Source organism: Bacillus rossius, chromosome 1, assembly GCF_032445375.1.
Source record: "Bacillus rossius redtenbacheri isolate Brsri chromosome 1, Brsri_v3, whole genome shotgun sequence".
NCBI classification, from domain to species: domain Eukaryota; kingdom Metazoa; phylum Arthropoda; class Insecta; order Phasmatodea; family Bacillidae; genus Bacillus; species Bacillus rossius.
Genome location: NC_086330.1, coordinates 156,278,128 through 156,305,177, shown reverse-complemented (window position 1 = coordinate 156,305,177; position 27,050 = coordinate 156,278,128). Strand labels below are relative to the sequence as shown.

Here is a 27,050-nt window from a genome sequence, read left to right as displayed (position 1 = left end):
CGGCGTCCGCCTGCACCAGCACCTCATGCGCCGCGGCGCCGCCTCCAGGCCCAGCTGCCCACGCAGCGACCGACGCGGCGTCCACCTGCGCCGACACTCCATGCGCCGACGGCGCTAAGGCGCCACGCGCCATGGGATCGCGTGTCGAAGGGTGCTGGCTGAGCTAGGGGGTCGTCGTACCGCGGTTAGCGGGAACACGGTGCGCCACCAGTACCGTATCTCGTTTTCGGAGCGCGCCCCTTGCCCAGCCGGATTGAGTCAGGCGAGCGCCTTGGGCGTGACCCCAATAGACATAATGAAAGTTAAAGGTACGGAACCCCGGAGACTCGAACCCATAATTCAATTAAAAGAAAATCAATTAGTACAAAATTACTAATTAGCCGACATGTAATAAGTGCGTCGTAGACACTCCGGGCAAATACACCACGCACGGAGCAGACAACTAACCTCATTAACAGTCACTGCGGCCACTGGCCTTCATTAAAAGGCCCGTGACTATGATCAAGTCAGAATAGGAGAAATCCCTCTAAAACAATTCGCAGTGGGACAACATGTTAGTAAATTAAATTTTACTTATAATTTGAAACATAAGTCTTACTCCAGAAGGTATTTTATATCGGTTTTAAGCCACTGCAACTTCGTTTTAATGTTTGTCAAGTTTGCGTTTTTGTATAGCAACTAGGGCATTTCTGAATAAAAAAAACGTAGAACTGCAATAGCATTGAGTGTCCACTCTGTACTAGTATTTTATTTACTCTATGCTAAAAACAGTAAATAACATGTTTGAAAGCAGCGTGTAATAGTTAAATGGAATTTTTTCAATCGAATGTTTCAGGAAAAGTAAAGTAAATAATGGACTCATTATTTGTGATTGATACGGGAGGCTCTAAAAAGAAGAAAAAGAAAGAAGTTGAAGCTAATTCTGCTGAAATTCGATATCGAAAGGGTGAGTATATTGTTTAAAATGATGGTAAAGTTACAGCGTTTTCAGATGACGGAACTGTGTGCGCCGTGAAACTAGTCTTAATGGCTCGTAACAACCCAAAAACAGCAGACCATTAAGATGATAATATGTACTGAGAGGCGCATAGGAAGCAAATATTTAATTTTTTTTGGGGGGGGGGGGGGGGCAAAGGAGAGTATAATTATAAGTGGTGGATTTAACAAAGGGGGTGTCCGGGGGCTCTCCACCGGTAAAAAAAATAGTATTCTAAAGAGCAAAATGGTGCTATTTAAGCATCTTTCGTACATAAAAATAAAATGCACTACTAGCAGAAATTTTAACTTTTTTTATATAACAAATTTACTTGAGGCTCGGCATCACAAAACAGTGTTCACTTTTCAGGTTTCGCCTCGTAGAATTATTTTTAAAGGCAATTTGTTGAATTTTCCCACTGCACAGAGAACATAAATTACAAGCACCTTTAAATTTAGTCCCCAGTGGCCTATTTCATAAAATTACAAGTCTACAAGTTACAAGTAACTTTGCTAGTAACTTGTAAAAACTTTGATAATGTTGTTTCATAAAGCTACAAGTAAATACTAGTAGTTACAAGTGAAATGCTACAAGTTACAAGTTAATTTTACAAGTAAATAAATGTTTTTGTTTCATAAACAAACTTGTAGCTTGCAAGCATGTGTAACTTGTGAGAAATTGCTACTAGTGTCAATACATAGGTAGAATATTGTGTAAGTCCAATTATATTAGTTGTAAATCATTAATAAGTCTATGCTTGTGTATAACATCAGAATACAATGGATATTATTATATTTACCGATTCTGTTGATGATATAGATATTAAGGTTATGAGGCGACCAAGCAATTTTAGAGAGAGAGTGAACATGGGACTTGGCACAGTATTTGAGTATAACGAAAGGTTCCGCATGAGTGCTGTTAAACTAGAGGAGCTAGTACAAGATATAGCTCATCTATTGGATCACCCTACACAAAGAAATAAATCGTTATCTGCAAGGGAACAAATATTTGTCTCTCTACATTTGTTGGGAAATGGTGGACAGTACCATGCAGTTGGAGATATGCGTGGTATTTCCAAAGCAACAGTACACAGATGTATCAAAACATTTGTAAATGTATATATATGGGATTTTTAGAACATAAAAGAAAACTATAACAAATATATGTGTAATAGTATAAAATATTATAAATTACGATATGATATCTTAAAATGCTTCTTGTTCGATCCAAATTACATAGACACGCATCTCCTGAAATTCGTAATGTGTTAGAGATTTGGCAACAGCGCGCGCCATAAGCCGTGTACTGCAATCTAAGAGTGATATATATATATATATATATATATATATATATATATATATATATATATATCACATTTTCATGGGCCCGATAAATGCCGTATTTTTGGACAAGTCATGTCCAAAATTATAAATAAAATACGGTAATGGAAATTCTCGGTCGAGTAAGTTATGGGAAAAATCCAAACAATTGGTTCGAAATGGGGAAGATTTTTTGAAAAACAGAAAAATCGCAACAACTCCCATAATATGAATAATATCGAATCCGTTTTAACGTATGATAACTCGGATTACCTAATGCCGAAAAATGTTTTCTAAATACATTTTTGATACGACCAGCCATAACTGCATGGGTTCGAAAAAAAAATTCACCGGACAAAAAAACGTAACTGCCTTAGTAAACACCTTATCAAATCTGTTTAAATTGTTTGTAATAATATCATAATTATTTTCCAAAACTTTGTCTAAAACAATGTTTGATAAGATGCTTGGTGTTGAGGATAGAAAAATAATTCAAAATTTTGTACCATGATCGCTATTGAATTCCTTCGTATTTATTTCATACATTTTACATATTATGTTCAAGAATCGATTATAATATTTTTTGTTGACTAAGGAAGCCATGTATTTGAAATTGCTTGTAGGACAGAACCCCACTTATCTAAACACACGACCCTGTTTCCTCTTACGACGGCAACGCGCGCTCTTGTACTGATAAGACACATCTTTAACAGCTATTTCCAGGGAAACTGTAGAAGCAATTGAGATGGGGCTGCTTTTAAAAACTAATTCAATTCATTGTGAACATTTTTCTCGCTTTCGTCCCCCATCTATCTTTAACAGAAAAAAAGTTTTCCGCGGGTCAACTTTTTGATGTGTCAGGTTGTGAGAAAATGCATTTCAATATATTAAAAAATTTATTTAAGTGAAACCTGTACAGTTTTGGTCTTAACATTTGTTCGGTGGCGTCCTAAGGCATTAATTTACTAATAAAAAAAATCTGAATGAAATACACAAATAGGTTTTCTTTTTTTGATGTGAAACATATCGGAATACTTCAAAACAGTTCGCAGCGAATAAGTTTTATGTTTTTTAATTTTTTCGGACACTTAAAATATTGTTAAGTATTCAAAATAAGCATTGCCTGATGCGTATTTTGATTCTATACAATATGAAAAAAAGCTTGGTCCAAAAATTAAAATTTTAAATTTCGTTTGATATTTGGCAACAACGCACAAAGAAACAAGGACAGTGCTAACGGCAATCGGCGTGTGTTAGAGAGAGAGAGAATGCGCCCATTTACTTCCACACTGCAATCTAAGAGTGGGATGCTCTATAGTAACTTGTAGACTTGTAGTTTTATGAAATAGGCCACAGATATCATCAAGTTATCTAGAGCTTTGGAAAAGGCAACGATGTATTTATAACTAAAAATATGTTTGACTAATTTATTTTAAGAATTAAGTAACGCGCAGACAAGAAAATCCCACAAAACCACTTAGCATTGCAATGAAGACAATGCCTCTTGTTCATCTGATGCAATGGACGGGCAAAACCATCACTTTGCCCGGCCATGAAATGTTATGGCTGGGCAGTCGCCTGGGTCGCCCCCCCCCCCCCCCCCCCCCCCCCCCTCGGTTCCTACGTGCCTGTGTACCGACCTTGAATTTGTGTACTAACACTTACTTTGTAAATGTTGGAGATAATTTTATTGTTACGCGGCTTATTGAAAAAATATATAAAATATTGTTTCTCAATACTAGTGACGCTTGATATGGTTTTCAATTCCCTCTGGATCTCCTCTGGATCTGTCGAATTCAAGGTTTGACTGAAGAAAAAATTCAGAAAATGTTATTTCTTGATGTTGCTTGCTTATCCCGCCAAGTGTTTTTCAATTCCTACTGGATTTTAAGAAACACTCATGTTAAGATGGCTGAGAAAATTAGTGAAATAGTCAGTACTAGCTATTATAAAGGGTAAAATTTAGGTAAATGGAAAAATGCTTAAAATTGCTAAATTGGGGCTACTCAAAACAATGAAAGGGGAGCAGTCTAGATCCTGAGTCCTTAAATGTATTGATGTCACCAATCATCACTGGTGACTGCTGAAATATGGAGTTTTTGGCTAAGAACATTTCATAATTGTTTTGCAAAAGTTTCGGAACTAAACTAACTTTAGGGTACCTATTGTATTATATATTACAACCCGGCATTTTATCGTCTAGAACACAATACCGACTATTTTATTTTGCATGCCATCGTGTATTTTCAAGATAAAAATATTGTTCAAAATAATCTTGTTCATCATCCCTGTCCTAAATGCCCTATACCCTTGCTTGTACTGTAAGAATGTACAGGTTGTAGGTACCTAATTACTTCAGCAATGCCTTGTTGATGACTTCATCAATGTTGCTACCATATCACAATGAAAATAAAACATTTTGTAGTATACTTGACCTAACCTTACCAAACCTATCACTTTGGTGCTATTTCTTCAATGATTATTAAATGAACCTAACCTAGAAAAAGAAAAAAACTTTTTAATTACCTGGTTTTAGGATTACCTTACCTAATAAAATTAATAGTTAACATTGCAAATGAAACCCACACAACATACCTCTCATTTAACCCAGCAAATAAAATGTATGCAAAACCCTACTACAAATCATTAAAACATTTTAAAAAGAAAACATTAAACAACTTACCTTTCCTGGGTTTGTGGCCATAATAATCTTTTATTTTCCGACAGTCCAGCATCCATCGGTCCGGAGAATGCGATGGTTCGGCACCACCGAGGAATGTAGGGACTTTAGCCCACTAAGCAAACTTAAGCTGAAAACCTATCATTATTAGCTATGGTTGAAAAGTTTTTCATGTACACACATAAGTGGAAGTAGAAATCATTCAGCGTGGTTTGGAATAGTTTGGAAGTGTACATACAAGCTTTAAAATTAAAGAAAGAAATTTAGTTTTGGTCTGTTTTTGTTTTGAAATGTTTATCCTTATGTTCCCAATAAATAATATTTCTCTACAACTTACCGTTTAGTAGTCGCGAGAAATATACCATTGATAATTCAGAATTTAAGGTAATCCGATACGTGCTAAGTCCTGAATGTGTCAGATTGTTGGACGTATACTGATATATTAAATTTATGCCCAAAAAAAAAAAGGCCATCCCACCATTCAATTCATTCAATATCATGAAACACAGAACTGTCACATCTTTCATCACTACCACAATTACAACTAGTCGCTCATTCTCTATAGGTACTAATTCAATATAACGAAAAATCATCTTTCATTTCTCTCGTAACTATTACTCACATTACCACACACATCCTGTATCCTCTACTTATACTCTTAATTAACTACCAACTTTTACACTTAATGATTAACTACTTGCATCATTCACTTTCAACTGAAGACACATATCAAAACTGAAACTTTAACAAACTTTTTTTTACTAGGTACATTAGAAAACATTATTTTTTACTTCCATATATTACTTGTTATTACCCTACTTATCAAACACCATATCTATCATCCAAACTTACTTTTTTTTTATTCCATTATTTTCCTGTTCCACTACTATATCTTATTTCACTACAACTCGTCACACGGCTGTTCCTTACCTTCCACAACCGATACTAACTTAAATAACAACCAAATATCATTATTCTCTCTTCCTTTGATGTCTATTTAACAAAATTTACGTTACTTTAACCATCTCACTTTCATTGGCCTATTTCCATATTGTCATATATTTCCTCTATTGTGTTTTTAACTTTTCTCAATCAAAGTGTTAACAATGCTGTAGGTAGGTGTGTGTGCCCACCACTCTTACATTTGTGATAACACCCGGCCTGTTGATATAAAATAATGAATTTTTGAACATACAGTAGAACCTCTATTGTCCGTGACCCAATTAACCGGGTGTTCAGTTAACCGGGTACTCAAATAAAAATTTAACTTTTTTTTGGGAAGGGGGGGGGGGGACCAGGCCTGGAAAAGAGTAATTCACTGGGGAAGGGAAAAAGGAAGGAGTAAAACTAAAAACTATTAAAAGTATAAGAAACAGACTAGAATTTCCAGTGAATGTCAGTAATACTTGTACATTTGTTTTGATAAGTTACGAAATTTTGCTGTATTGTATAACCTAAATACATTTAAATTTGATTATCTGTGATTATTGCTTATTCATGCTGACCTTCCCCCCCCCCCCCCCCCCTCCTTAATACTCTCTCTCTGTTACCCTCAAGGTTCTACTCTGTAGATGATTTATGATATATAATAATTTCCCCTGAAAATTCATTTTCGCATACCTTTTCCTTTGGAAGTGATTTATGAAAGGTTTTACTTATAGTGACTATATATTTTCCTATGAATATTGACTCTTTTAAAAATATAGTAAAATTATTAACTAGAATCTTCCTTTGCTTTATAGCCTGTGAAAATTGTAAGCCTTGAGTTTTTCAGAGTTCTTTTGTGTAATAACACATTGTTTCTTGACATTCATAATTTAATGCTATGTATTTCTGTAGACAATATATGATTTATTATTTTCCACCACTATGTCTTAAGTTTTGAGCACTCGATACTTTTGAACAACCAACATAGAGATGACCATGCGAGAAGCATGGAGAGCCCAAATGAATTCCTGCCACTTTCAATGGTTGGCCCTTGAATTTATTGATGGAAAATTATTGGGAATTAAGTAATGGCAATCGACACGCGCTGTCCTTAATCTGCTCCGGTGAGAATAGTCGCCTTTTATGTTTCTCCCCAGCTTTGTGATGGGCAGTCTGGTACCATTGCACAATCTCACTGCATACAGGTTATGCTTCAACACCAGCCAGCCTTCAACTCCAGTTGTGGGTAGGCAGTTAACCGCTAGGCAAGATGTGGTGACGCCATCTATTGATGAAGTTTAAAACTAAATTGTTATTAGTGCCGTTAGTTTGCGAGCCACGGCAGGCTTCACTAAGTGGACGTGTCTCACCAAAGCAAAGGATAGGAAGTCGCCAGACATAACTATATGACCATGTCGTGGACATAGCTAAGTGACACACATTCAATGTTTGCATGTCTATGACTTACTGCCTATGATTTTCTATCATAAAACTTAATTTACTCCTTATTCACTCCCTGGGGATATAATTTCATAATTATGTAGTCTATGTGTTAATCCAGAATATAAACTAGCTGTGCACCCAATTTCATCCAAATCTGTTTTGTGGTTCGGGCGTAATTGAATAACAAACATTCAAACATCTAAACATCCAAGCATCCAAACTTTCACATTTATAATATTAATAGGATTGATGTGGCTTTTCTTTTCAGATATTAGTAAAATCAACCTAACAGAAGGAATATATTTTGGAAATAATTCAGAAAAGAGTGAAAAACAGTAAGTAAATAATATCATATTTTTTTAGTTATTATGTAGCAAATATGGAATTAATATAGGATTTTTTTTGCATATGATATGATCTAACAATCTGTGTTATTACATATTTCAAATTGCATAGTTCTTCCTGCTGTCCACGCTAAGCGGACAAGAATTCAGGGAGTGACATTAAATCTGCAGAAAACTTTTGGGGTGATATTCAGTTATTATATTCATAACAATCTGTACACAGCTAGGCCATCTTGACTGTTGGCTATGGTAAGCTGTGCTGTTCCGAGGACCAGTTAGCAGGCAACTCTGAGGACTATTTAAGACGTTTGGCTCGGACAGTATTTTAAAGTTAAAAGTGCCACTTGCTGATTGGCACTTAGCTGTCTGTTTCATTCCAAGTCCCAAATTTATGGAACTTCATTACTCTTTGTCACTTAGCTAACTGGATATTTTATATTAATGTATACCTATAAAATAAATCTTCATATTTATTTGGCTTTATTTAAGTAGTGAGAGACAACATTGGTTGGCTAAATTACAACATTGATTGGCTCAAGTTTTGCTTAAGTGTGAGCCATTTTAGAAATACCATGTAAATGTTTTGGGGAAATTTTTGGTTTTATTTGTTATGAATAATTTTGTTTCAGATCATGGGAAAGCCTAGGTACCTTAGATATGTCTATAGATAGAAGCATATTTAGAAAAAATAATCCTTTCCATTTGGATAAGAATAGCAATTCAGTTGATGAGATAATGAAGAAAAGCGTGATAACACCCGGCTTGGAAAAATGTGAAGCAGTTCCGATGGCAGAAACCAGCAAGAGGAAACTGAGCAAGTTACGCAAGGTACTACCAGAGTGGGACATCTATTGTTGCCAGGGTTGATGTTTCAATCATGCACACTTCAGACAAATTTGGGCCGTAAAAAATACTATCATTATGAAACTTATAGAAGCTGTCGTGTTGACAATTACATACAGGCAACAGTTGTGGACTGCCACAATCTGTGAAGACGGTGATTGTAAGTCTGCCGAAACATTGGTTCGTTATGCCATAAATCTGTTGCTGAACATAGCTAGCCAAGAAACTCTGGAAAAAAATGTTTCCATTCAGGAAAAGTTTTTAAACAAGAATCACTGTCGTTCATTGTGATTATGCAAAGAAAGACTACAGAAAATGTACCCGTAAGCACAGTGGGTTCCAAAACACTTGGTTGCAGACTGAAAACATTAAGTCATTCAAGATTTTGGATTTGAAGCAATATGAATTAATTAATTAATTAATTAGAGTATTTAACATCTCATCGGCAGCCATAGGAGTCTGATAAAATTAAATAGTTAGATGGATCAGCTGCAAAATGCATTGGTTGACATAAAGGGAATGAAAAAAACTTACTTGTTCATCGAAAGTATTCACCACATTTTGTTTTTGGGAAAATTCCTAGTATGGCACCGCCAAGAACCAAGCCCAGAGAAGCAGCATCTGTCTTATCACAGTAAAATTAGAGGCTTGATGTATCAAAGACTAATTGCAGTGTTGATGAGGATCAAATCCTGCCTTTGAGCTGAATATCCACTCACCCTTGCACAAGAGCATTCTCCTGTTATCTTTGAAGGCTAATGGCAATGGTGAAGTGTACTTATCACAGACCATCCAGTTGGCCTACCTTTTACATTGTAAAACATGAGTCCAAATAACAACAAAAGATGGGATAACACCATATTGCTTTATGACTGTTAGGTTTTCTGTCAGTTGTTAAGTATTTGTAGTTTTTTAATGACCTTTGGACTTTTTATTCAAATGTTTAATGTGGCTTGTCATATTGACTAATGTTCGGCAATAAAAAAACATATTTAAATTATATGTATATGCATGCATGCATACTAAACAGTATTTGATTCATTCAGACATTCATTCATTGTATGAATCTATGGAGGAGAAATAATAATTACTCTGGATCAGTCTGCTGGCCGAAAGCAGTGTTGGATGATTATGATTATGTATAATGCATTCCTCAAAACTTATTAAATAATATTTATAACTTTTTAATTTAAAATTTGCTTGACTGACTTTTATATTAGCAGCAAAAACAAACATTGAGCCTTTATGCATTTATAATATTAACTTACTTAATAACTTAGTCTCTTCAAATACAGATGTAATTACTGCTTGTTTATTTCTCCTTGTGTTCAGTTGGAGCGAGAACGTACAAAGGGCTCGAAGTGGTTCAACATGCCAGCTCCGGAGATGACTGAAGAGTTGAAACACGACTTGCAGGTGCTACAGATGAGGTCGGTGCTGGATCCTAAACACTTCTACAAGAAGAATGACCTAAAAGTTCTCCCAAAATACTTCCAGGTAAGATAATCTCCATAGCCGTCATGCAGTACGCCACAAGTACACTTTGTATGAGCATATCTTCCTGATATATTTCTATCACATTTTCTGATGTTTCTTGCAGATCAGAACCATGTGTTGTGCCCAGTTCAGGATTAGCAATCTTATTTTAAAATGTCTCAAGAATCTATTTTGAACATATTGCATGTTGCATTTTTTATACAACTTGTATTAATTCCTCATCTCCATGTCATATTTCCTGCAAAATTGTCAGATAGTCCTGATTAAATTTATTGCCCAAGTTAATTATGTGTTACATAATCATCTGTATAATTAAGGTTAACCTCCTTAAATTTTCAACTCAGCAGTATGGAATATTTTCTACACTGCCAAAATACCTATAATATAAAAATAAAAAGTAAAATCTTCAACTTCCAAACTACCTGTGCCATTTTTACAATTAATATTAGGCCTCAAATATACCAATTTTCTCAATACAAAAATCAAAAATTATTTTATAATTAAAACAACACTCATAAAATAAATGAGTGCATAAAATATAAACAAAAGTTTCACAAAAAAAAATTTTTAAATGTTTAATTCTTGCGATACTCAAAACAAGACACTGCTGGTGAAATGACTGAGATATCACAGAACAACACTGTAGCATGAACCCAGTCAATAAATGTAGAGCCTACAATGTCAAACTCCTTATAGCATTGTTGTCCTAAGTCTGGGTTAATTAACTGCATAAAGAATGCAGCTATGCATCAACTAAAGAAGCAACTAATGCAAAAAAAATCACTGTCATTTATAAAGCACACAATATGCAAGATGTCACCATCCCTATAAATTAAAATTGTAAAACAGATAACAAATTTTGTACCCTGGACTTCTTTTGATAATTCATATAGTGAAAACAAAAGTATTGTCAATAATTTGATTTAAATGCGTTATTTCCCTTCACTGTGTGAAAGTTGAAGAAGTGTTATAATGTGACAAGAAACGAACCTTCTCTGACGTCGCCATGTGCATCACCAGCCTTTCCCTACTATGGCAGGCAAGCATGTGAGTCCATCTTGCACAATCATCAACGGTGTAACTCATGCATTTCATTTCATAATTTGACCACACTCTTGGCCACTTAATCATGTCGGGTCAATCCATGTGAAATCAACCAGTGCTCGGAACCTTACCATTTCAGATTTTGTTAATTTTTGGTACACTTGTTGTATCCATGGAACAGTTGAAAAATACAAAATTTTAAATTTTTGGGCTAGTAGTTTTTAGTAATAGCCATTCAAAAAAGTAAAAAATCATACTTTTTGCAATATTTGGAAACAGTAACAATTTTATTACTTCAAAACTATTAGGTCTAGAGAGCTCAAACTTGTTTTATTCTCTTCAGTATTTAATGGGCTTTAACCTGATATATAAGAAGGCTGTCATCCTTCAACTTCCATTTTTTTTTTTCATTTTTTTTTTTCAAATAATTAAAAAAAAAATTGAAAATATCAAAAACACCCCTTTTAATTTTTTTTTTCGAAAAATATATGTTTTTTGTATATTAATAGGCTACCTCTATACCAAGTTTCATAATGGACTAACAATGGACTCATCTAAAAAAAAAAATTGTCTTAATAGTCCTTAAGCCAAATTTGCTGATAAATGTCACCAAAGAGTGAGCATTTAATATTAGGTTTTTTAAATGCAAATAGAATCTAAGTTTTATTACTGAATTATCAGAATGTATACATTTTGTACTGAAGCCATCAAAATGTTTTATTAATATACAAATTGTAAGTTTTAATGTGTTTGTAAGAATCTCTATATAATTTTTTTGTTTTGCTAATGTTGCTTTCACTGTGAAAAAGATTCCCAACATAACCTGTACATTTCTGTGGCTCTCTTGTTTATCCCAGACAGTTGTTGTAGGACTGTGAACTTTATGGTTGTCTAGATATTTGTAATGTGTTGAATGTAAATGATTTGAGTGCATACTTCTTTCAAAGTGTCAAGACTGTTATTTATTTAGAGTGAACTATTATTAGCATTTGTTATAAAGCTAAATATTTCTTTTTAATTCCTAAAAATGGCAAACAAACATCAAAAAAATAACTGGTGTATTTATAATGTTAAATGTTGTAACCCATATAAGGAGCAAAACCATCTGAAATTGGAGAAAACATATCTCAGAAATGTGACAGATAGTATGTGTTCTTTAAATACAGACATTAAAATGGGTATGAAAATATGTAACAAATGTAGGAAAAAAGTGTATAGTAAACTTAAAATATCAGAACAGATGGATGGTAATGTAGCTGGTAAGAGTCAAAAGGATGACATTGATGATGAATCATTTACTGACTCAGGAGCATCGATACATTACTTAAATAAATCACTGGAACTTATTGGTGAATCTCCCATAAAAAAGAAAAAACTTGCTGTAGAAAATTAATCCACAAAAAAAATAGAAAAAATAGTGACAAGCTTGGAAAACAAATTCATTTCTTCTAAGAAAGTAAAGAAGGAAACAAAGAAGAAAAATGTGAGTCTGAAATTATTGAACAATTGAAAAAAAAAATTGCCCAAACAACTAAGCGAAGTGAAAAAATGACTATTTTATCCGTGTTACCCAAAAGTTGGACATGTAAAAAAATTGAGGAAAAGTTTGGTGTCACTAATTATATGGCTCGCGCTGTAAAAAAATTAGTATGTGAAAAGGTAGTTCTTTCAACTCCGAACCCAAAGCCTGGCAAAACATTAAGTGAAGATACTGCACAGCTTGTTAAAGATTTTTATCAAGAGGATGACATAAGTAGAATTATGCCTGGTAAAAAAGATTGCGTTACAATTAGGAACAAAGGATTGAAAATTCAAGTGCAAAAGGGTTTAGTATTAGCTAATTTAAATGAAATTTATCAAGCTTTTAAAGAAAAACATCAAACTCAACGAATTGGATTCTCAAAATTTTGTGAGTTAAGACCAAAAAATTGTATTTTAGTTGGTAAAAGTGGAACTCGCACAGTATGTGTGTGTACTGTGCATCAAAATGTCAAATTGATGATAGCTGCTTCAGGGATAAACAATTTTTATTTAGATGGATCACCTCTTAAAACATATCACACTTTTTAAGCAAAAATTATGTGTAACCCTCCAGCCCCTCATTGTTACATGAATGAATGCATCAAGTGTCCAGGGACAGCATACCTGAAAGAAGCATTGGCTGAGATATTTAAAAACGAGGTAATTGATGAGGTAACATACAAGCAATGGGTGACAGTAGACAGATGTATGATTGAAACAGTTGTGAAAGAAATTGATGATTTCATAAAAGATTTTATAGAAAGTCTCTTAAAACTGAAAACCCATTCATTTATTGCATTACAACAGAAAGATTGCTACTTAGAATGTAAGGAAAATCTGGCGGAAGGTGAGGTTATTGTTAACTGTGACTTTGCAGAAAATTATTCATTTGTATTGCAGGATGAAGTACAATCATATCACTGGACAAGCAGCCAAGCCACACTGCACCCATTTATTGTATATTATAAGTGGCAAGAAAAACTATGACATGCGGAGTATGTGTTCATTTCAGAGTGTTTGCAACACAATACAATAGCATTCTATGCTTTTCAAAGAAAAATTATACAAATACTGAAAGATACACTACCATTTGAACTAAAGGCCCCCACACACGTCAGTCCAAACGATCAGTTCGGACTGTTCAGTCGGAACTTACAGTTTGAAATGAACTGAGGCTCTCTGCACACACGATCAGTCCATACGCTCAGTTCGGACTGAACAGTCCGAACTGACAGTTTGGACTAAATTGAAGCTTTCCCCACACACAATCAGTCTTGTGGTAGGTATTCTTTTTAATGTTGTTGTGGTAATCTTTATTTTTGATGTTCCACAAACGTTCATGTTCATGCCATAACTCTATAAAATTAGCAAGAAAATCTTTCGACCAGGAAGCCATTTCAGAGGAATAAATCTATTTCACAATAAACACAAACTATATCTCTCCCTTTTCTATGACACAAACCTAGAACTAAAGCAAACAAAGATTATATAAACAAAGACGTCTGCTACGAAACTCAGCTGTTGATTAAATGGACTGATGGAATGTCTATACCCCCACACGGCAGTTCTGACTGTGGGCTTTTGAGCACACAGTCCGATTTGATGGAAAGTTATCAGTCCGTCGGTCCATCAGTTCAAACTGTTCAGTCCAACGTACATGCACACACACAGCAGTTCTGGCTGTTCAGTTCCGACTGTAAAGTCTAAACTGTCAGTTTGGACTGATTGTGTGTGGCGCCCTTAAGAAAAATCACTTACTTTTCTGATGGCAGTGCTGCGCAGTATAAAAATAGAAAGAATTTTTTAAACTTGTGCCTACACAAGAATGATTTTCAAGTAGAAGCAGAATGGCAGTTCTTTGCTACATCACATGGCAAGAGTGCCTGCGATGGATTAGATGGCACAGTTAAAAGACTAGCTTCCAAAGCTAGTTTACAAAGACCATACAATGACCAAATACTTACACCAAAGCAGCTTTTTGAGTTTGCCAATCACAATATTCCGGGTATAGACTTTGAATACTGCACAGCTGATGATTACGATGCAGCTGAAAGAAACTTTTTCCGAGATTCAACAATTCAAAAGCAATTGAAGGTACTCACAAACTGCATACGTTTATACCGATTTCTGAAAATCATCTTCTCACAAAGTCATTCTCATCAAGTGCACAAAGTGTGAGAGAAATTGTAACAAAAGTTGATTACTTAACACCTACAGATTTACAGAAAATTGACTCTGGATATGTTACAGTAGTCTACGACAAATCATGGTGGCTTGCTTGTATTCTTCAAAAAAATGGTGAAAATGAATTTACAGTTAGCTTTTTACATCCTAAGGGGCCATCTCCTTCATTTTTTTACCCCAAACCAAATGACATACTAACAGTACCCAGTAATTTTATCCTAGGAGTAGTGAATCCTGTGACAGCAACCGGAAGAGTGTACACGTTAAGTAAAACTGAAATTAGTGTGTCATCACATGCTTTAGAAAATTTTTTTAAGAAATCAAGATTGAGTAAAAATGTAAAACAAAATTAAATAAACTTGCTATATTACTTTACTAATACAATTTGTGACATTTACTTTCTAGTAATTATGACAACTTAACAATAATTTGCAAAATAATTCAAATACTCTTTCATCCTGAAAATTGGTAAGTAAACAGCATACTAGTGTATGTATATTTTAGATATGTATTAAAAGCTTTTATGCTTTTTTCTTCAGTTATGCATTTATTTTTAAGAAATATTGTAGTGGCTGATATTACAAACCGTTTAAAATTTTTAAATATTAAATCAATAAGCAACATTTTTCCTTATTAGTTCAATAAGTATACATTCGATTATTCAGTTATATAACTTTGATTTAATTCGTATTTAAAAAAATTAATATTAAATTCTCACACTTGGGCCACATTTATCAGTAAATTTTGGCTTAAGGGCTCGGTTCAAGGTCACGGTTGTGATTCTGTCCCGCTGGAGAGCGCTAGTAGTCACGATCAGTTGAACACTCATTATCACAGACATATATTTTTCCCGGGCGCCGCTGTCATCCAGGAGAAGCGGGGGGGACACGATAATTACAACGCGGTGTTGCCAAGCGTTATCTGACACGTGACGCTCGCACCAAGGGCTGTGGGCTACCGAAGACAGGCGGTTCCGCGGTCGCTCTGCTAGCTATCCGAGGGCAGCTAGGCAGTGCCTTCTGCTTCCGAATGGGCCCCAATTGGCGGCGTGTGCTATTTGCTTGCTGGTTTAACCATGGATATATTGAATAGCAGTCCGTGGACCATTTGGCCGGCTGGTGGAAAAGGCAGTCTGGTAAGATTAAGGAAAAGTTAAATAGAATATTACCTACAAAATTATATTCAAATAAAAAAAACACAGAACTAAGGACAAAATCCTAATATAGTGATTCAAGAATTAAAACAGAATTATTTTTTGTGTATTCTCAGTTTAAAGTTATTTCCATAAAGGATATATATATTTATTTCAATGGTTTCGATTTTGGCAAACAATATTTTAATAAGTTAACGTAACTTTTTTTAGTTTCCTGATATCATCATCCAATCGGTTTTAAGTACAATAAATATTTGATACATTCAGCAAAATACGTACCGTTTGTTTGTTTTAAATGTTAACTATATTTATATAAATTTGAAATTGTACCGTATTAAACTAACACTGGATTGAAAAGAATATGTTGTGTGACAAACAGAAATTATTCAGTGCAATATATACTAATCCAGGCTAATACTTTTTTACCAATAAAAAATTTATATCTTTGAGGCATATTGACTCGCGTTTTGATTAGGCTGGGACAATATGTTACAAAACGCAAGCAGAATTAATAATAAATAAACATTTTAGCATTTTTTCTACAGTTTATTTTCTTCTCGTGGTTCCGGGTTATAAATGTCCAGAACATTTAATGCAATACTTTACTTGACCCAATATTTTTCACCCAAGATATTTGTAGCCCGCGATTGCCTTGAGATCCTTACAATCTGGAGCCTCGGATTATAACTTATATTGGACACAAAAATATTTCCTTCATTGCTGCGATGAACCTCCCCGTTTTTCACAGTCATTCGAAAGGAAACTTTACATTTGACTACTGTAAACGTAATAACTGCTTTATAATAACATAATTCCATGTAAACAATTGAGTATTTATCGAAATAATTTAGGCATTAAATAAATAACGCCCAAAAGTACCTCCTGTACTTTGAACCTCCGGAAAATCACGAATTCTCATTGAAAACAGAGACTTTACCACTCGCATCGGAACTACACATGCAGGTTTTATTTAATTCCAATAAATATTTGATATAAACTTAACCACGCAATGTTATGATTTATTTTCATTACCTACTTTCATTTTCTTACTAAATGAATATGACTGAATTATGCACAAATAATCAAATGCCGGTCACGTTCATCCGACCTTTTCTTATCCAACATTTCGTATTATCCGACATCTCAAAAACTAAAACTATTCTATCGGAAACATAAACGACTATTTGTGTCATAATAATTTTTGTTGATCCCGACTCTAGGTACTGCAACTTATTATTCAGCCAGATATTTTTGTTATTTTTTGGTTGTAAAAATGTTTATTAGGTTTGAAATGTTAAAACATTAGCAAATTTTTACTTTTATAATGTTTTTATTGGCAATTCCCTATTAATCCGACATTTTAACTATCCTACTTTCTGCTGACCCGTTTATGTCGGATAAGCGAGACACTACTGTACGACAACACCGGGACGGCCTCCACTGGGTGATTGAGGGGTCCCAGTGTGATGTAGGCGCCAGCAGTGCTGCTCCAGGGGCTGAGGTGAGCTGAGCGAGCCGGGGGCCGAGGTCGTGTACATGCCTCAGCCTCTGTGCCTAGCCGGAGCTCTAGCGGCTTTTCCGATTGTGTATATGTCGTATCCATATCCACGCCCGTGGGGGCCCGGGGCGGCAGGGCCTTTTATGGCTAAGAGCTCCGGGTCAACAAAGAAAAGAGGGGAAACTCCTGAAAGGTCTATGTACAACCACACCAAATATGTATAATGATTTTGTTATAGGTATTCGATGAAACTCAAGCATTATTTAGTTTCCCAGGTAAACTTGTAGAGTTACAATGTAGATCGTAAAAAAATATATATATTTCTCCATGGTGCGATTTTGGTTTGTGATTATTTGAAGTATCACAATTGATTTGTCTACTATTTATATCAAATATGATGTATTAATTACACTAGCTTTATGCTAAGTAAAAAATTGGCATTTCAAACATATAAACTCTCGTCAGTGTTGTAATGTTACACAAATTTAGGTAAGTAAATATAAAGATTTACAGTGATAAATGTTTCAATTTTTCAAGCATATTACATTTCACTGATTATAAAACCTAAATTCAATCACAGAATTTGATTTAGTCTCATATTACAATAAATACAGCTACAGCTTCCTTAAAAATAGAATAATTGTGGTAATAGTTTTAAGTGTTTTTATAGGAAATGTAAAAGGCCTGAATCGGTCTGCACTTCAGAGTCAAGATAAATCTTCTACCTGTGTCGCTGTAGTTACTTCGGGATCAGGAGGCTGGAAGTGGGGTCAGTATAAGAAATACTGGAAAATTCGTGAACACAATGCACAGTGATACAAATAAGGCCACAACTGTGATTAATTAATTGCACAAGTACTGCAGTCTTCCTTACTTTACTCTCTAGTTTTGAGTTCATTTCAAAATCGTACTATATGGTAGGAACTCAATTAATAAACGTTACCCACTAATTTTGTGAAGCTACGTAGTAAATAATCAATATCCATGTTTAACTTGAGTAAGTCCCATAAAGAATACATTATTATCAGTTAAAAGTAATAGGAAATAAATATTCTAAAGACCATCAATTCAATTCAATTCAAAAGATTTTTATTATACATTTTTACACTTCACAGTTATTTGACAATGGTTTACAAGACACGCCAGCACACAGTGCTCTTTTGCCTAAAAATACATGATTATTAAATACAAGTTACACTTTGCTGGTATATACAAAATTCACAGAGGTTAACAGAAAAATATAAGCAGTATATACAAAGGAAAAGTTTAAAACCTTTGGTTTTGTCTGGAGTTCCTGCAGTGCACTGTCTTGTGTGCTTTTCTTGTAGGTTTAATAAATATGGTATTACATATGAGGGTCTGAATATCCCGTTTCCTTGTAAATTTATCCATGAAGAACTCTCAATTTGGCTGTTTTCAACAATGAGGTTTGGTAAATGCTCATTAAAATATTCACTAACAGCCGAACTGTAAAATAAAAATAAGAATAAAATGTGCTTAACAATAATAAAATAAGAAATTAGTACAAATACATATTTTAACTAAATGTTTAATACATGACTATTGTTAAGAAAGCATGCTTATTACACAGTTATGATTTGGCATTTGATTCGGAAATATTGTTTTCAGACAAATACGTGTTAATGATGCAAAATGGTCATATGTTAATGAAATGTATCGCTACAAAACCTCGATATTGTATAATCCTATAATCTTATTAAACGTTTTTAGGGCTTAAAAAAACAAACTTTTTTAAAATGATTATTAGGTCTGATTTTACTTAAAGACTTTATTATTAATGAAATGCTCAGGATAACATGCTATATTTTGTTCTTATGTTGAGAATGACAATGGAGAATATTCTGTATGAAAACTAAAATTATTCATAAAATGCTTGTTCACATCGTAATTATCACTGGAGACAATAATGATTCATTTAAGTGCATTTAAATTAAATCTTAATTTCCGCATCGTAATAATGTAAGATGTAAACTAGCCCTATTATGTTAAAATTTTCCGTAGCAGGTTTCCTTTTAAAAACTTACTGAGATGTACATCTAAATAGCCTTAGTTAAATATTTATAATTGTTTAATTATTTCATGTATTAAAAATAGCAAGACAAATAGTGGAACGATAATAATACTGTGGCTATCAGTCCTCGCGTATCTTTATATTATTACTTTTCTGTCGAGGTTTTCCCACTTCTATGCCGAAACACACAAGACCTTAAAAATCACAGTGAAAACCTACAGCTATAACGAACATTTCTCTACTTCTTAAAAATAAAAGTAACTATTTTGTAGTGTTTTCTTCTGTGTATAAAAAAATTAAGATTGTGGTTCCCAGATAAAAATGAAATAGCTTCACACGAATTCTTAATTCACACTTTTTTCCAGCTCTATTTAATTCTATTTTAGCTTTTTAGCTAATTTCCTCAACTCTTTCAGCTCTAATATGTATTGCAGTTATATTTTGTATGCGCCGGCTTGAATATATGTTCTTTTTTGGGGTAAATAGTTATTTGCACTGATCTGACCTGAAGAATAAAATTTAATATACATTTAGATTTTAAATGCTCAGGCACATTATAAAATGTTCATATACTAATTATATCAGTTTAATAGTTCATTCATGTTTATCTTTTTCAAATACATGGTGAACAGCGTGCGCTGTGAATGTTATAAACAACATTTATTATTTTATTTAACAGTCTGAAATAAAAGATGGAAATATTCAGTTTACATATCTATTTACAATATTAAATGAGTTGTACAATAAGTTTAACTTGCTTTACATGTCATTTAAATGTTCAGTATTTTGAATATTATATATTCATAAATTAAGAGGTAAAAAAATCGCTGCTACTAATAACTGTCCAAGCAATGTCACAACAACTCATCCATCTAGTTGCTCTCTCAATGGTCCTCAGAAAAGCACTGTTCACCGTAGCTGAAATTGCTAACAGTTCGGCTGTAAGCAGACTATTACCAAGATAACGACTGGACATTGAGTCTGAAGTTCTTTGATGTGGTAATGCACAATATCGTGAAAATTCGCCCGCTAAGAAGTTTGGCGCAAATTATACTGAAGATTATGGGAGAAAATAAACATAATTGCAGTTACTAAGTGACCACTTCACTCATGAACCATTTAAATTAACTTACAATTTATTTTGTTTAACATAGGCCTAATCAATGGCTACCATCTCGAAATTATTTTCAAGGGCCTGTCGAATTACAACAATTTCGTAAATATAGTATGTAAAGAAAAATAATTTTTTCCTGTTGTTTGAATCAAATACAACCATGTTATAAAGGAGCAAAATAATAACATTGTGCGTATTATAATTGTAGTCATTGGCATTATTGGTATTACATTCTCTTGTAAGTAAGAAATTGTTTAACTGATAACAATGTATTAATATCCTACTTAGTAATATTCATTTTAAAACATCTAATATTTCAACTCCATTAATTTCAGCACTGACTAGTTTTAAAAAATTTGATACTTTATTTTATTTTGCAGGTTCCCGTGTGCCTGCGGGTTTGTTAGGGCTCGGCGTATCAACTACCTAATCTTAGGAACACTAATGCCTAAATTTATTGGCCAATAAATGCACGACAATGGCCGCGAAAGCCGGCGGAATCTTTATTACTAATGCCTTATATTTATTTCAAAATCTCTGATCCAGATTTAGACGTCCATATGTTTTTTGATAGTTTAAATAGTTTCATTGCATTTTTATGCAGTAATTAAGCTTAGATAGTTTCTTGTGAAATTGTTGCTTTTCAACGCTCGCTCTTTACGTCTGCCAGTCGGGGGCAGATGGACAAATAAATTATATAAAAAAAATTATACAATTTTAACTCAATTCATGGCACACCCGAAATTCTGATCCAAATTCCTTCCAAAGGTACATAGCGACTTCAGCTACGGTGACCTGAAATAATACTGGGGAATATCGCATAGAGTGGTCATTTCATGTTGCACATTTAAACTGTATTGCTTTCAATCTTTTAAAAAGGCTTGCTAAATTTATAGGCAGGCAAAATAATAAAACTTTAAAATGTGTATTGTTTTTCTTGTAAGGCTGCATTTACCATACACAACCTATAAGGCCAATAAAAACATTTTACGAATGAAATATATATTCATTTCCCGCTGGAAACCTTTAGCCCTAAGCCGGTTGTTCACTACAGAATTATATACTGTACTGACTGTGTTGATTTCAAAAGCATACTCTAGCCGTAAAACCCATAAAAATCATATGGACGAGTGGCCGCTATGCGCGTTAGAAGTGATGTATCAATATATGTAAGTGATAGGGGAATAATAATGTCTACGAATGTGTGGATTGTGTGCAAGTATGCAAGTGAGCAAGTAGACAAATGCGCAAGTATTCATTTAAGCGAGTGTGCTATAATGCAAAAATTTCATTAAGCACCTCACTCCTGAGCCCCGTTCCCCTATCCTCCTTTGAGTACGACACTGCTGATAGTTACCCTGTAAGCGTTACGCTTTTGTTATGCTGATTACAACATCGCCTCATCTTACTTTACCAGCTGTAAAAAGGTTACAATTAAATTTTCTTAAAATAATTGTTGCATAATATAAATATATACCATTTACTTTGACGTTTAGGTGCTAGAAGAAGCTTCATTCGATTTTTCATGGACTTTATACGGTGAGATAAAGGTCGCGTTATCTTGGAACACTTACACCAATTTCTTCCCATGGCTGTAGCGTAGCAACTGGAGAATAAATTGAACCGAGGAACAAAATCACTTGAAGTGCTGGTTTACTGTCGCGTGGCAGCTGAAGATAAGGGGTGGTTGAGGGGGAGATAGGCGAAGTGGCAACTAGGCCGTTCCTTCTCACATTCCACGCGACCCTTATCTCTTGTCCGCCACCGGCGGAGCACGTCATATTACCAGCGTGCATTGCAGCCTATACATCAGGCACTTCCACAATATACATTTAAAAATTTTGATGTTGCTTGTATATTTAACCAGATACATTGCCAAAGCCAAGGACTTTTCGTGAGATGGAGATATGACCAACGTTGTTACGAGATGATTAAGGGGGTAGAACATACTGACTGATAATTGTGACAAAATTAAAACTTAATTTTACAATATCAAACTTAAAAAATTAAATTAAATTAAAATTGTTTTCGTAGAAATCTGTATGCTTATAATATCTACAATTTGGTGTTTGTTTTAGTTTTCTATTACAACAACTGACGGAATCGCGTGCATTTAAGTTTAACCTGTAAATCCCTATCCCGCCATTCGGCTAGCATGGGAGTGAACCGAGCCCTTAAGCACTAGTAAGACTTTTTTTTATAGACGAGTCCATTGTTGGACCATTATGAAACTTGGTATAGAGGTAGCCTATTAGTATACAAAAAACATATATTTTTCGAGAAAAAAATTAAAAGGGGTGTTTTTGATATTTTCAAAAAATATTTTTTTTTGTTTTGAAAAAAAATGGAAGTTGAAGGATGACAGCCTTGTTATATATCAGGTTAAAGCCCATTAAATACTGAAGAGAATAAAACAAGTTTGAGCTCTCTAGGCCTAATAGTTTTGAAGTTATATATTTTTTACTGTATCCAAATATTGCAAAAAAATGTTTTTTTTGAATGGCTATTACTCAAAAACTATTAGTCCAAAAAATTTAAAATTTTGTATTTATCAACTGTCCCATGGCTACAACATGTGTACCAAACGTCATTCAAATCTAAAGGGGTAAGGTCCAAATTAATTTTTTATTGGTTGATTTCACATGGAATGACCCTGTCCCAGATTTAGAAACTGGTTTTCTAGATCGGATGGAGTCAGTCAAAACAGTTTATGGCCCTCATGGCATAGTATTCTTTAATTTTAATTTATTTATTTTTTTTGTAATATTATGATGGTGTTTTGATTGAAAATTTATGTATCAATTCGTTTTTTAAACCACAGATGTTTGAAAATTTTAATATGTATCTAAAGTTTAAGGCTCATTGAAATGAATGGCTGAAGAAACTTAACTGCACAGAGTTTAATTTACCACATAGATAGCTAAAAAAAAAACTATTTGCGCCCAAATTATACCGAACGGGTTTAGAATCATTTACATATGAATGTCCCACTTCAAAACATTGAAACAGGCATAGACAATTGGCACTGTGCGTAAACAGGGGTGGGGGGGGGGATGCTAGAAAACAATTCAAATACTATATTCCAAATCACAAAAGACTGCTTTCCCCACTGGCTGTATCACTTGCAGTGTTCCTGTGACTTGAACATCAGAAATTTATTATTACTGTATGTTGATTTTTTTCTCCTCCTCCTCCTCCTCCTCTTTATTGTAGTACGTAACCACCACAGGATACAGTTTGGCATCGCTATCATTGCTACCATCAGTGACCAATGAAAATACAGTACCTTGCTGAAGTGTTAACACAAGTTTTTCTTCTTCTGATTTTGCTATTTCTGTCACAATGGCAGACGTTTTTGTGCGAGCACAACCATACTTTTTGACGTTTTCCCTATCTAGGAACATTTTTTTTAAGAGTAAACCAGCATGATCAGCACAAGCAATGGGAAAATGGTGTTATAAAATAAAATACGTGAACAAACACTGCTTTTGTCACACTATCTTCTTTCCGACTTGTGTCACAAAAAACGTCTAATTTCTGATTTGATGCTATGCATTTAGCATTGTCGGCATGTTTCTTCGTATTTATATGCTTCACAATGTCGCCCTTTCCGGCATGCGAGACGGAAAAATCACGACGACACAAAGAACAAAATGCAGCATCCTCAATTGCAAAATGCACTGTAATTCGTCACTAAATGTCTTCTTGTACACAGCAAGATAGATACTTCACTGTAGGCTTACTTAGTGCATTTCTATTAAATCCCTATTGCGGAGTAGGCCTACATAAACAACGCGTACAAAATACTCATCATGCAACTGCTTCCACAAAATAATATTTTTATGAATAAACCATTGAATAAATTCGAAGACTGTACTATAATGCTACCACCTCTATACTTTGTCTGTGAGCACAGACGTGAACAAAGGTGAATTTGTTCGGGCACGAACTAACAATTCACACATAGCCGGCTGACAAACCGAAGTGAATTTGGGCACGAATGTAAACAGTGGTATCATAAACTCATTATTAATCCAGTCCGTCTTTTTTTCAAACCAACACCACCGAAAACACAGTTTACAATGTTGACAACACACGCCATCTTGAAAAACAAATGAAAACTTTTTCTGGTTGGCTAAAAAAAACACCAATGACGAACGTGTACCAAAACAGCTCCCATAACTATCGTAAATAACTACGTTTCTTTCTTAGATGTACGCCTAACCAAGACTTTTAGCCGACAATTGTGGGCATTTAGGCTATTAAAATAACCACACGTTATGGTACGAACCGTAGTTACTATACTCTTGTACGGAATAATGGTACAAACATATTAATTCTATAAATGTATGGCATTAGAAACTTCAAGAGGAACAGAACCAAAAAACGGGAGATTTGAATGACAAATCGGGAGGGCAGGAGAAAGGGTATAAAATCTGGAGTCTCCCGCCTAAAGCGGGAGGGTTGGCTGGTATGTTTATATCAGTACCCTATACAACTGTGTGGCTAAATCTGATTGGCAGATGCCGAAAGTTACATTCATACATGTGTGAACCTAGTCAATAAGCCAAAAATTAATAAGTATTAATTTAATACTTTATATATCACCCAGAAATGAGCAAAGCTTTAAATAACAATATACCTCAACATTACACATGAATTAATGCAACTAAATTTTGAAACTGCCAATCTAAGCTTTTGGCAATAATAGTTTTGGGGGGGGGGGAGGGGAGTTAATACATACATCATTATGATTCTACTAGTTACTAAAACAAATTAACAATACCTTAAACATTATTTGTATCCAAGGATAGTTTTAAATCATATTTTACAACTGGTAGAATTTTTTTATAGTTTTTTATACGTGCATTTTTGTCGGGAAGAACATTTGGTGAAAGTCTGCAAAATGTATCATTCCTTATTAATTATGATGAAAAATTTTTAATAGAGTTTAAGTTGATGCTGTGTATGTAATCACAAATACACACAGAAAATGCCTAAGATGCCAGGACCTCTATGAGTATAGTTAGCAGGAGAATTTGAGTACCGACTCTGACTTGTAAATTTGAGTCATGCCTACAGCTAGGATTGAACCCATCATCCCAGAGACATAAAATTGCAATGTATTGAATGAAGTTGCATGTGACTGTAGCTTCGTGTCTTTTGCACGATAGTCTTTGTAAAATGTACAGTTAAATCTTGTTTATCTGGACTAACTGCGACCAAAGGTAATCAAATAGTCGAAAATCAGAGTAATACAGGTAATATGGGAAATAAGAAAAAAATCCTTAAATAAGCAGACTTACCATTTACTACAATTAAAAAACTATGTTTTGTAACAAAAATACATAGTATACATGTTCAAAATTGTTTACTTTTCACATCATTTCTTAACAAAGAATTCATCAACTTTATTCTGTTGCAAACATGTGTAGCATTTGAATGGGTGCTAACCATATTTGTTTGCATTGATGTAGAATACAATTGTAAATTTTATGTGAACATTAGATAAAATGTCTATAATCCAGATCAGCGAGGGCCAGATAAAAGAGGTTTTACTGTATGTGGTTTTTTTTTTCAGGGGTCTTAATTGAGTTACTATTTGTTCCCTAAAATAAGTGACGTATTATTATTGTTATTATAAAGCAGTTGCCTTTGTCTAATTAATCAAAACAGTGAATTGTAGGTTATCAAAGCACATGTGTTCTTCCTCACTTTCAGAGATTTCAAATTTAATAGACTCTTTACTGAAAATTTTGTCGCGGTGACGTTTTAGTGTGTTCGGGGGTCTGTATTAGGTCCGTTTGTACAGTCATGTAAATAACATCAGAGCATACACTTCACAAGTTAGAAGTTAATCAAATGGAGTAATGCTTTCATTTACCAAAAGTCAGGACTTTGAACTTGAATACATTTTAAACTAACAGTAAAGACTAACTAACTGTTCTTTAACTTACAAGGCATCATTGTGCCAAAAATTTCTTTATATGTGTTGTCAATACTTTGTTTTCAGATACAAAATATAGTTTTAAAGATAGCTTTAATAGCATCAACTAATCTCGACTATTGTGTTTCAGGTCGGAAAGGTAATAGAAGCACCAGCGGACTTTTATCACAGTCGTGTGCCGAAGAAGATGCGAAAGAAGACAATAGTAGAAGAGTTGCTTGCAGATGCAGAGTTCCAGAAATACAACAAGAAGCGGTATAAAGAGATTATTGAGCAGCGAAGGAAAACACATTTCAAGGCTCACAAACAAGCCAAAAAACTGAAAAGAAAGAAAAAGAGACATTAAAAAATTGTGAATTTTTTGAATGCTTATTATGGGAATGAGCAGAATATAGGGGATTAGTTTTTACAATGCACCAACTTTAAATTAGTTGTAAAAATATATTTGTTTCCAATCTTGAATGCTGAAATAAAGTGATGTGTTTGTTCTGTAATAAAATTGGGTATACCATTTTTGAGGCTTTTTTT

General features: G+C 34.1%; 1 protein-coding gene across 1 annotated transcript; it reads left to right on the top strand.

The window, feature by feature from the left end:
* The first annotated feature begins 688 nt into the window (after positions 1-688).
* Positions 689-27,035, top strand: LOC134546330 (deoxynucleotidyltransferase terminal-interacting protein 2). Its single transcript, XM_063389096.1, has 5 exons — positions 689-946; positions 7,614-7,680; positions 8,319-8,517; positions 9,865-10,029; positions 26,653-27,035. The coding sequence occupies exons 1-5, from the start codon at positions 853-855 to the stop codon at positions 26,866-26,868; spliced, it is 741 nt and encodes a 246-aa protein (XP_063245166.1). The 5' UTR covers positions 689-852; the 3' UTR covers positions 26,869-27,035.
* The last annotated feature ends 15 nt before the right edge of the window (positions 27,036-27,050 follow it).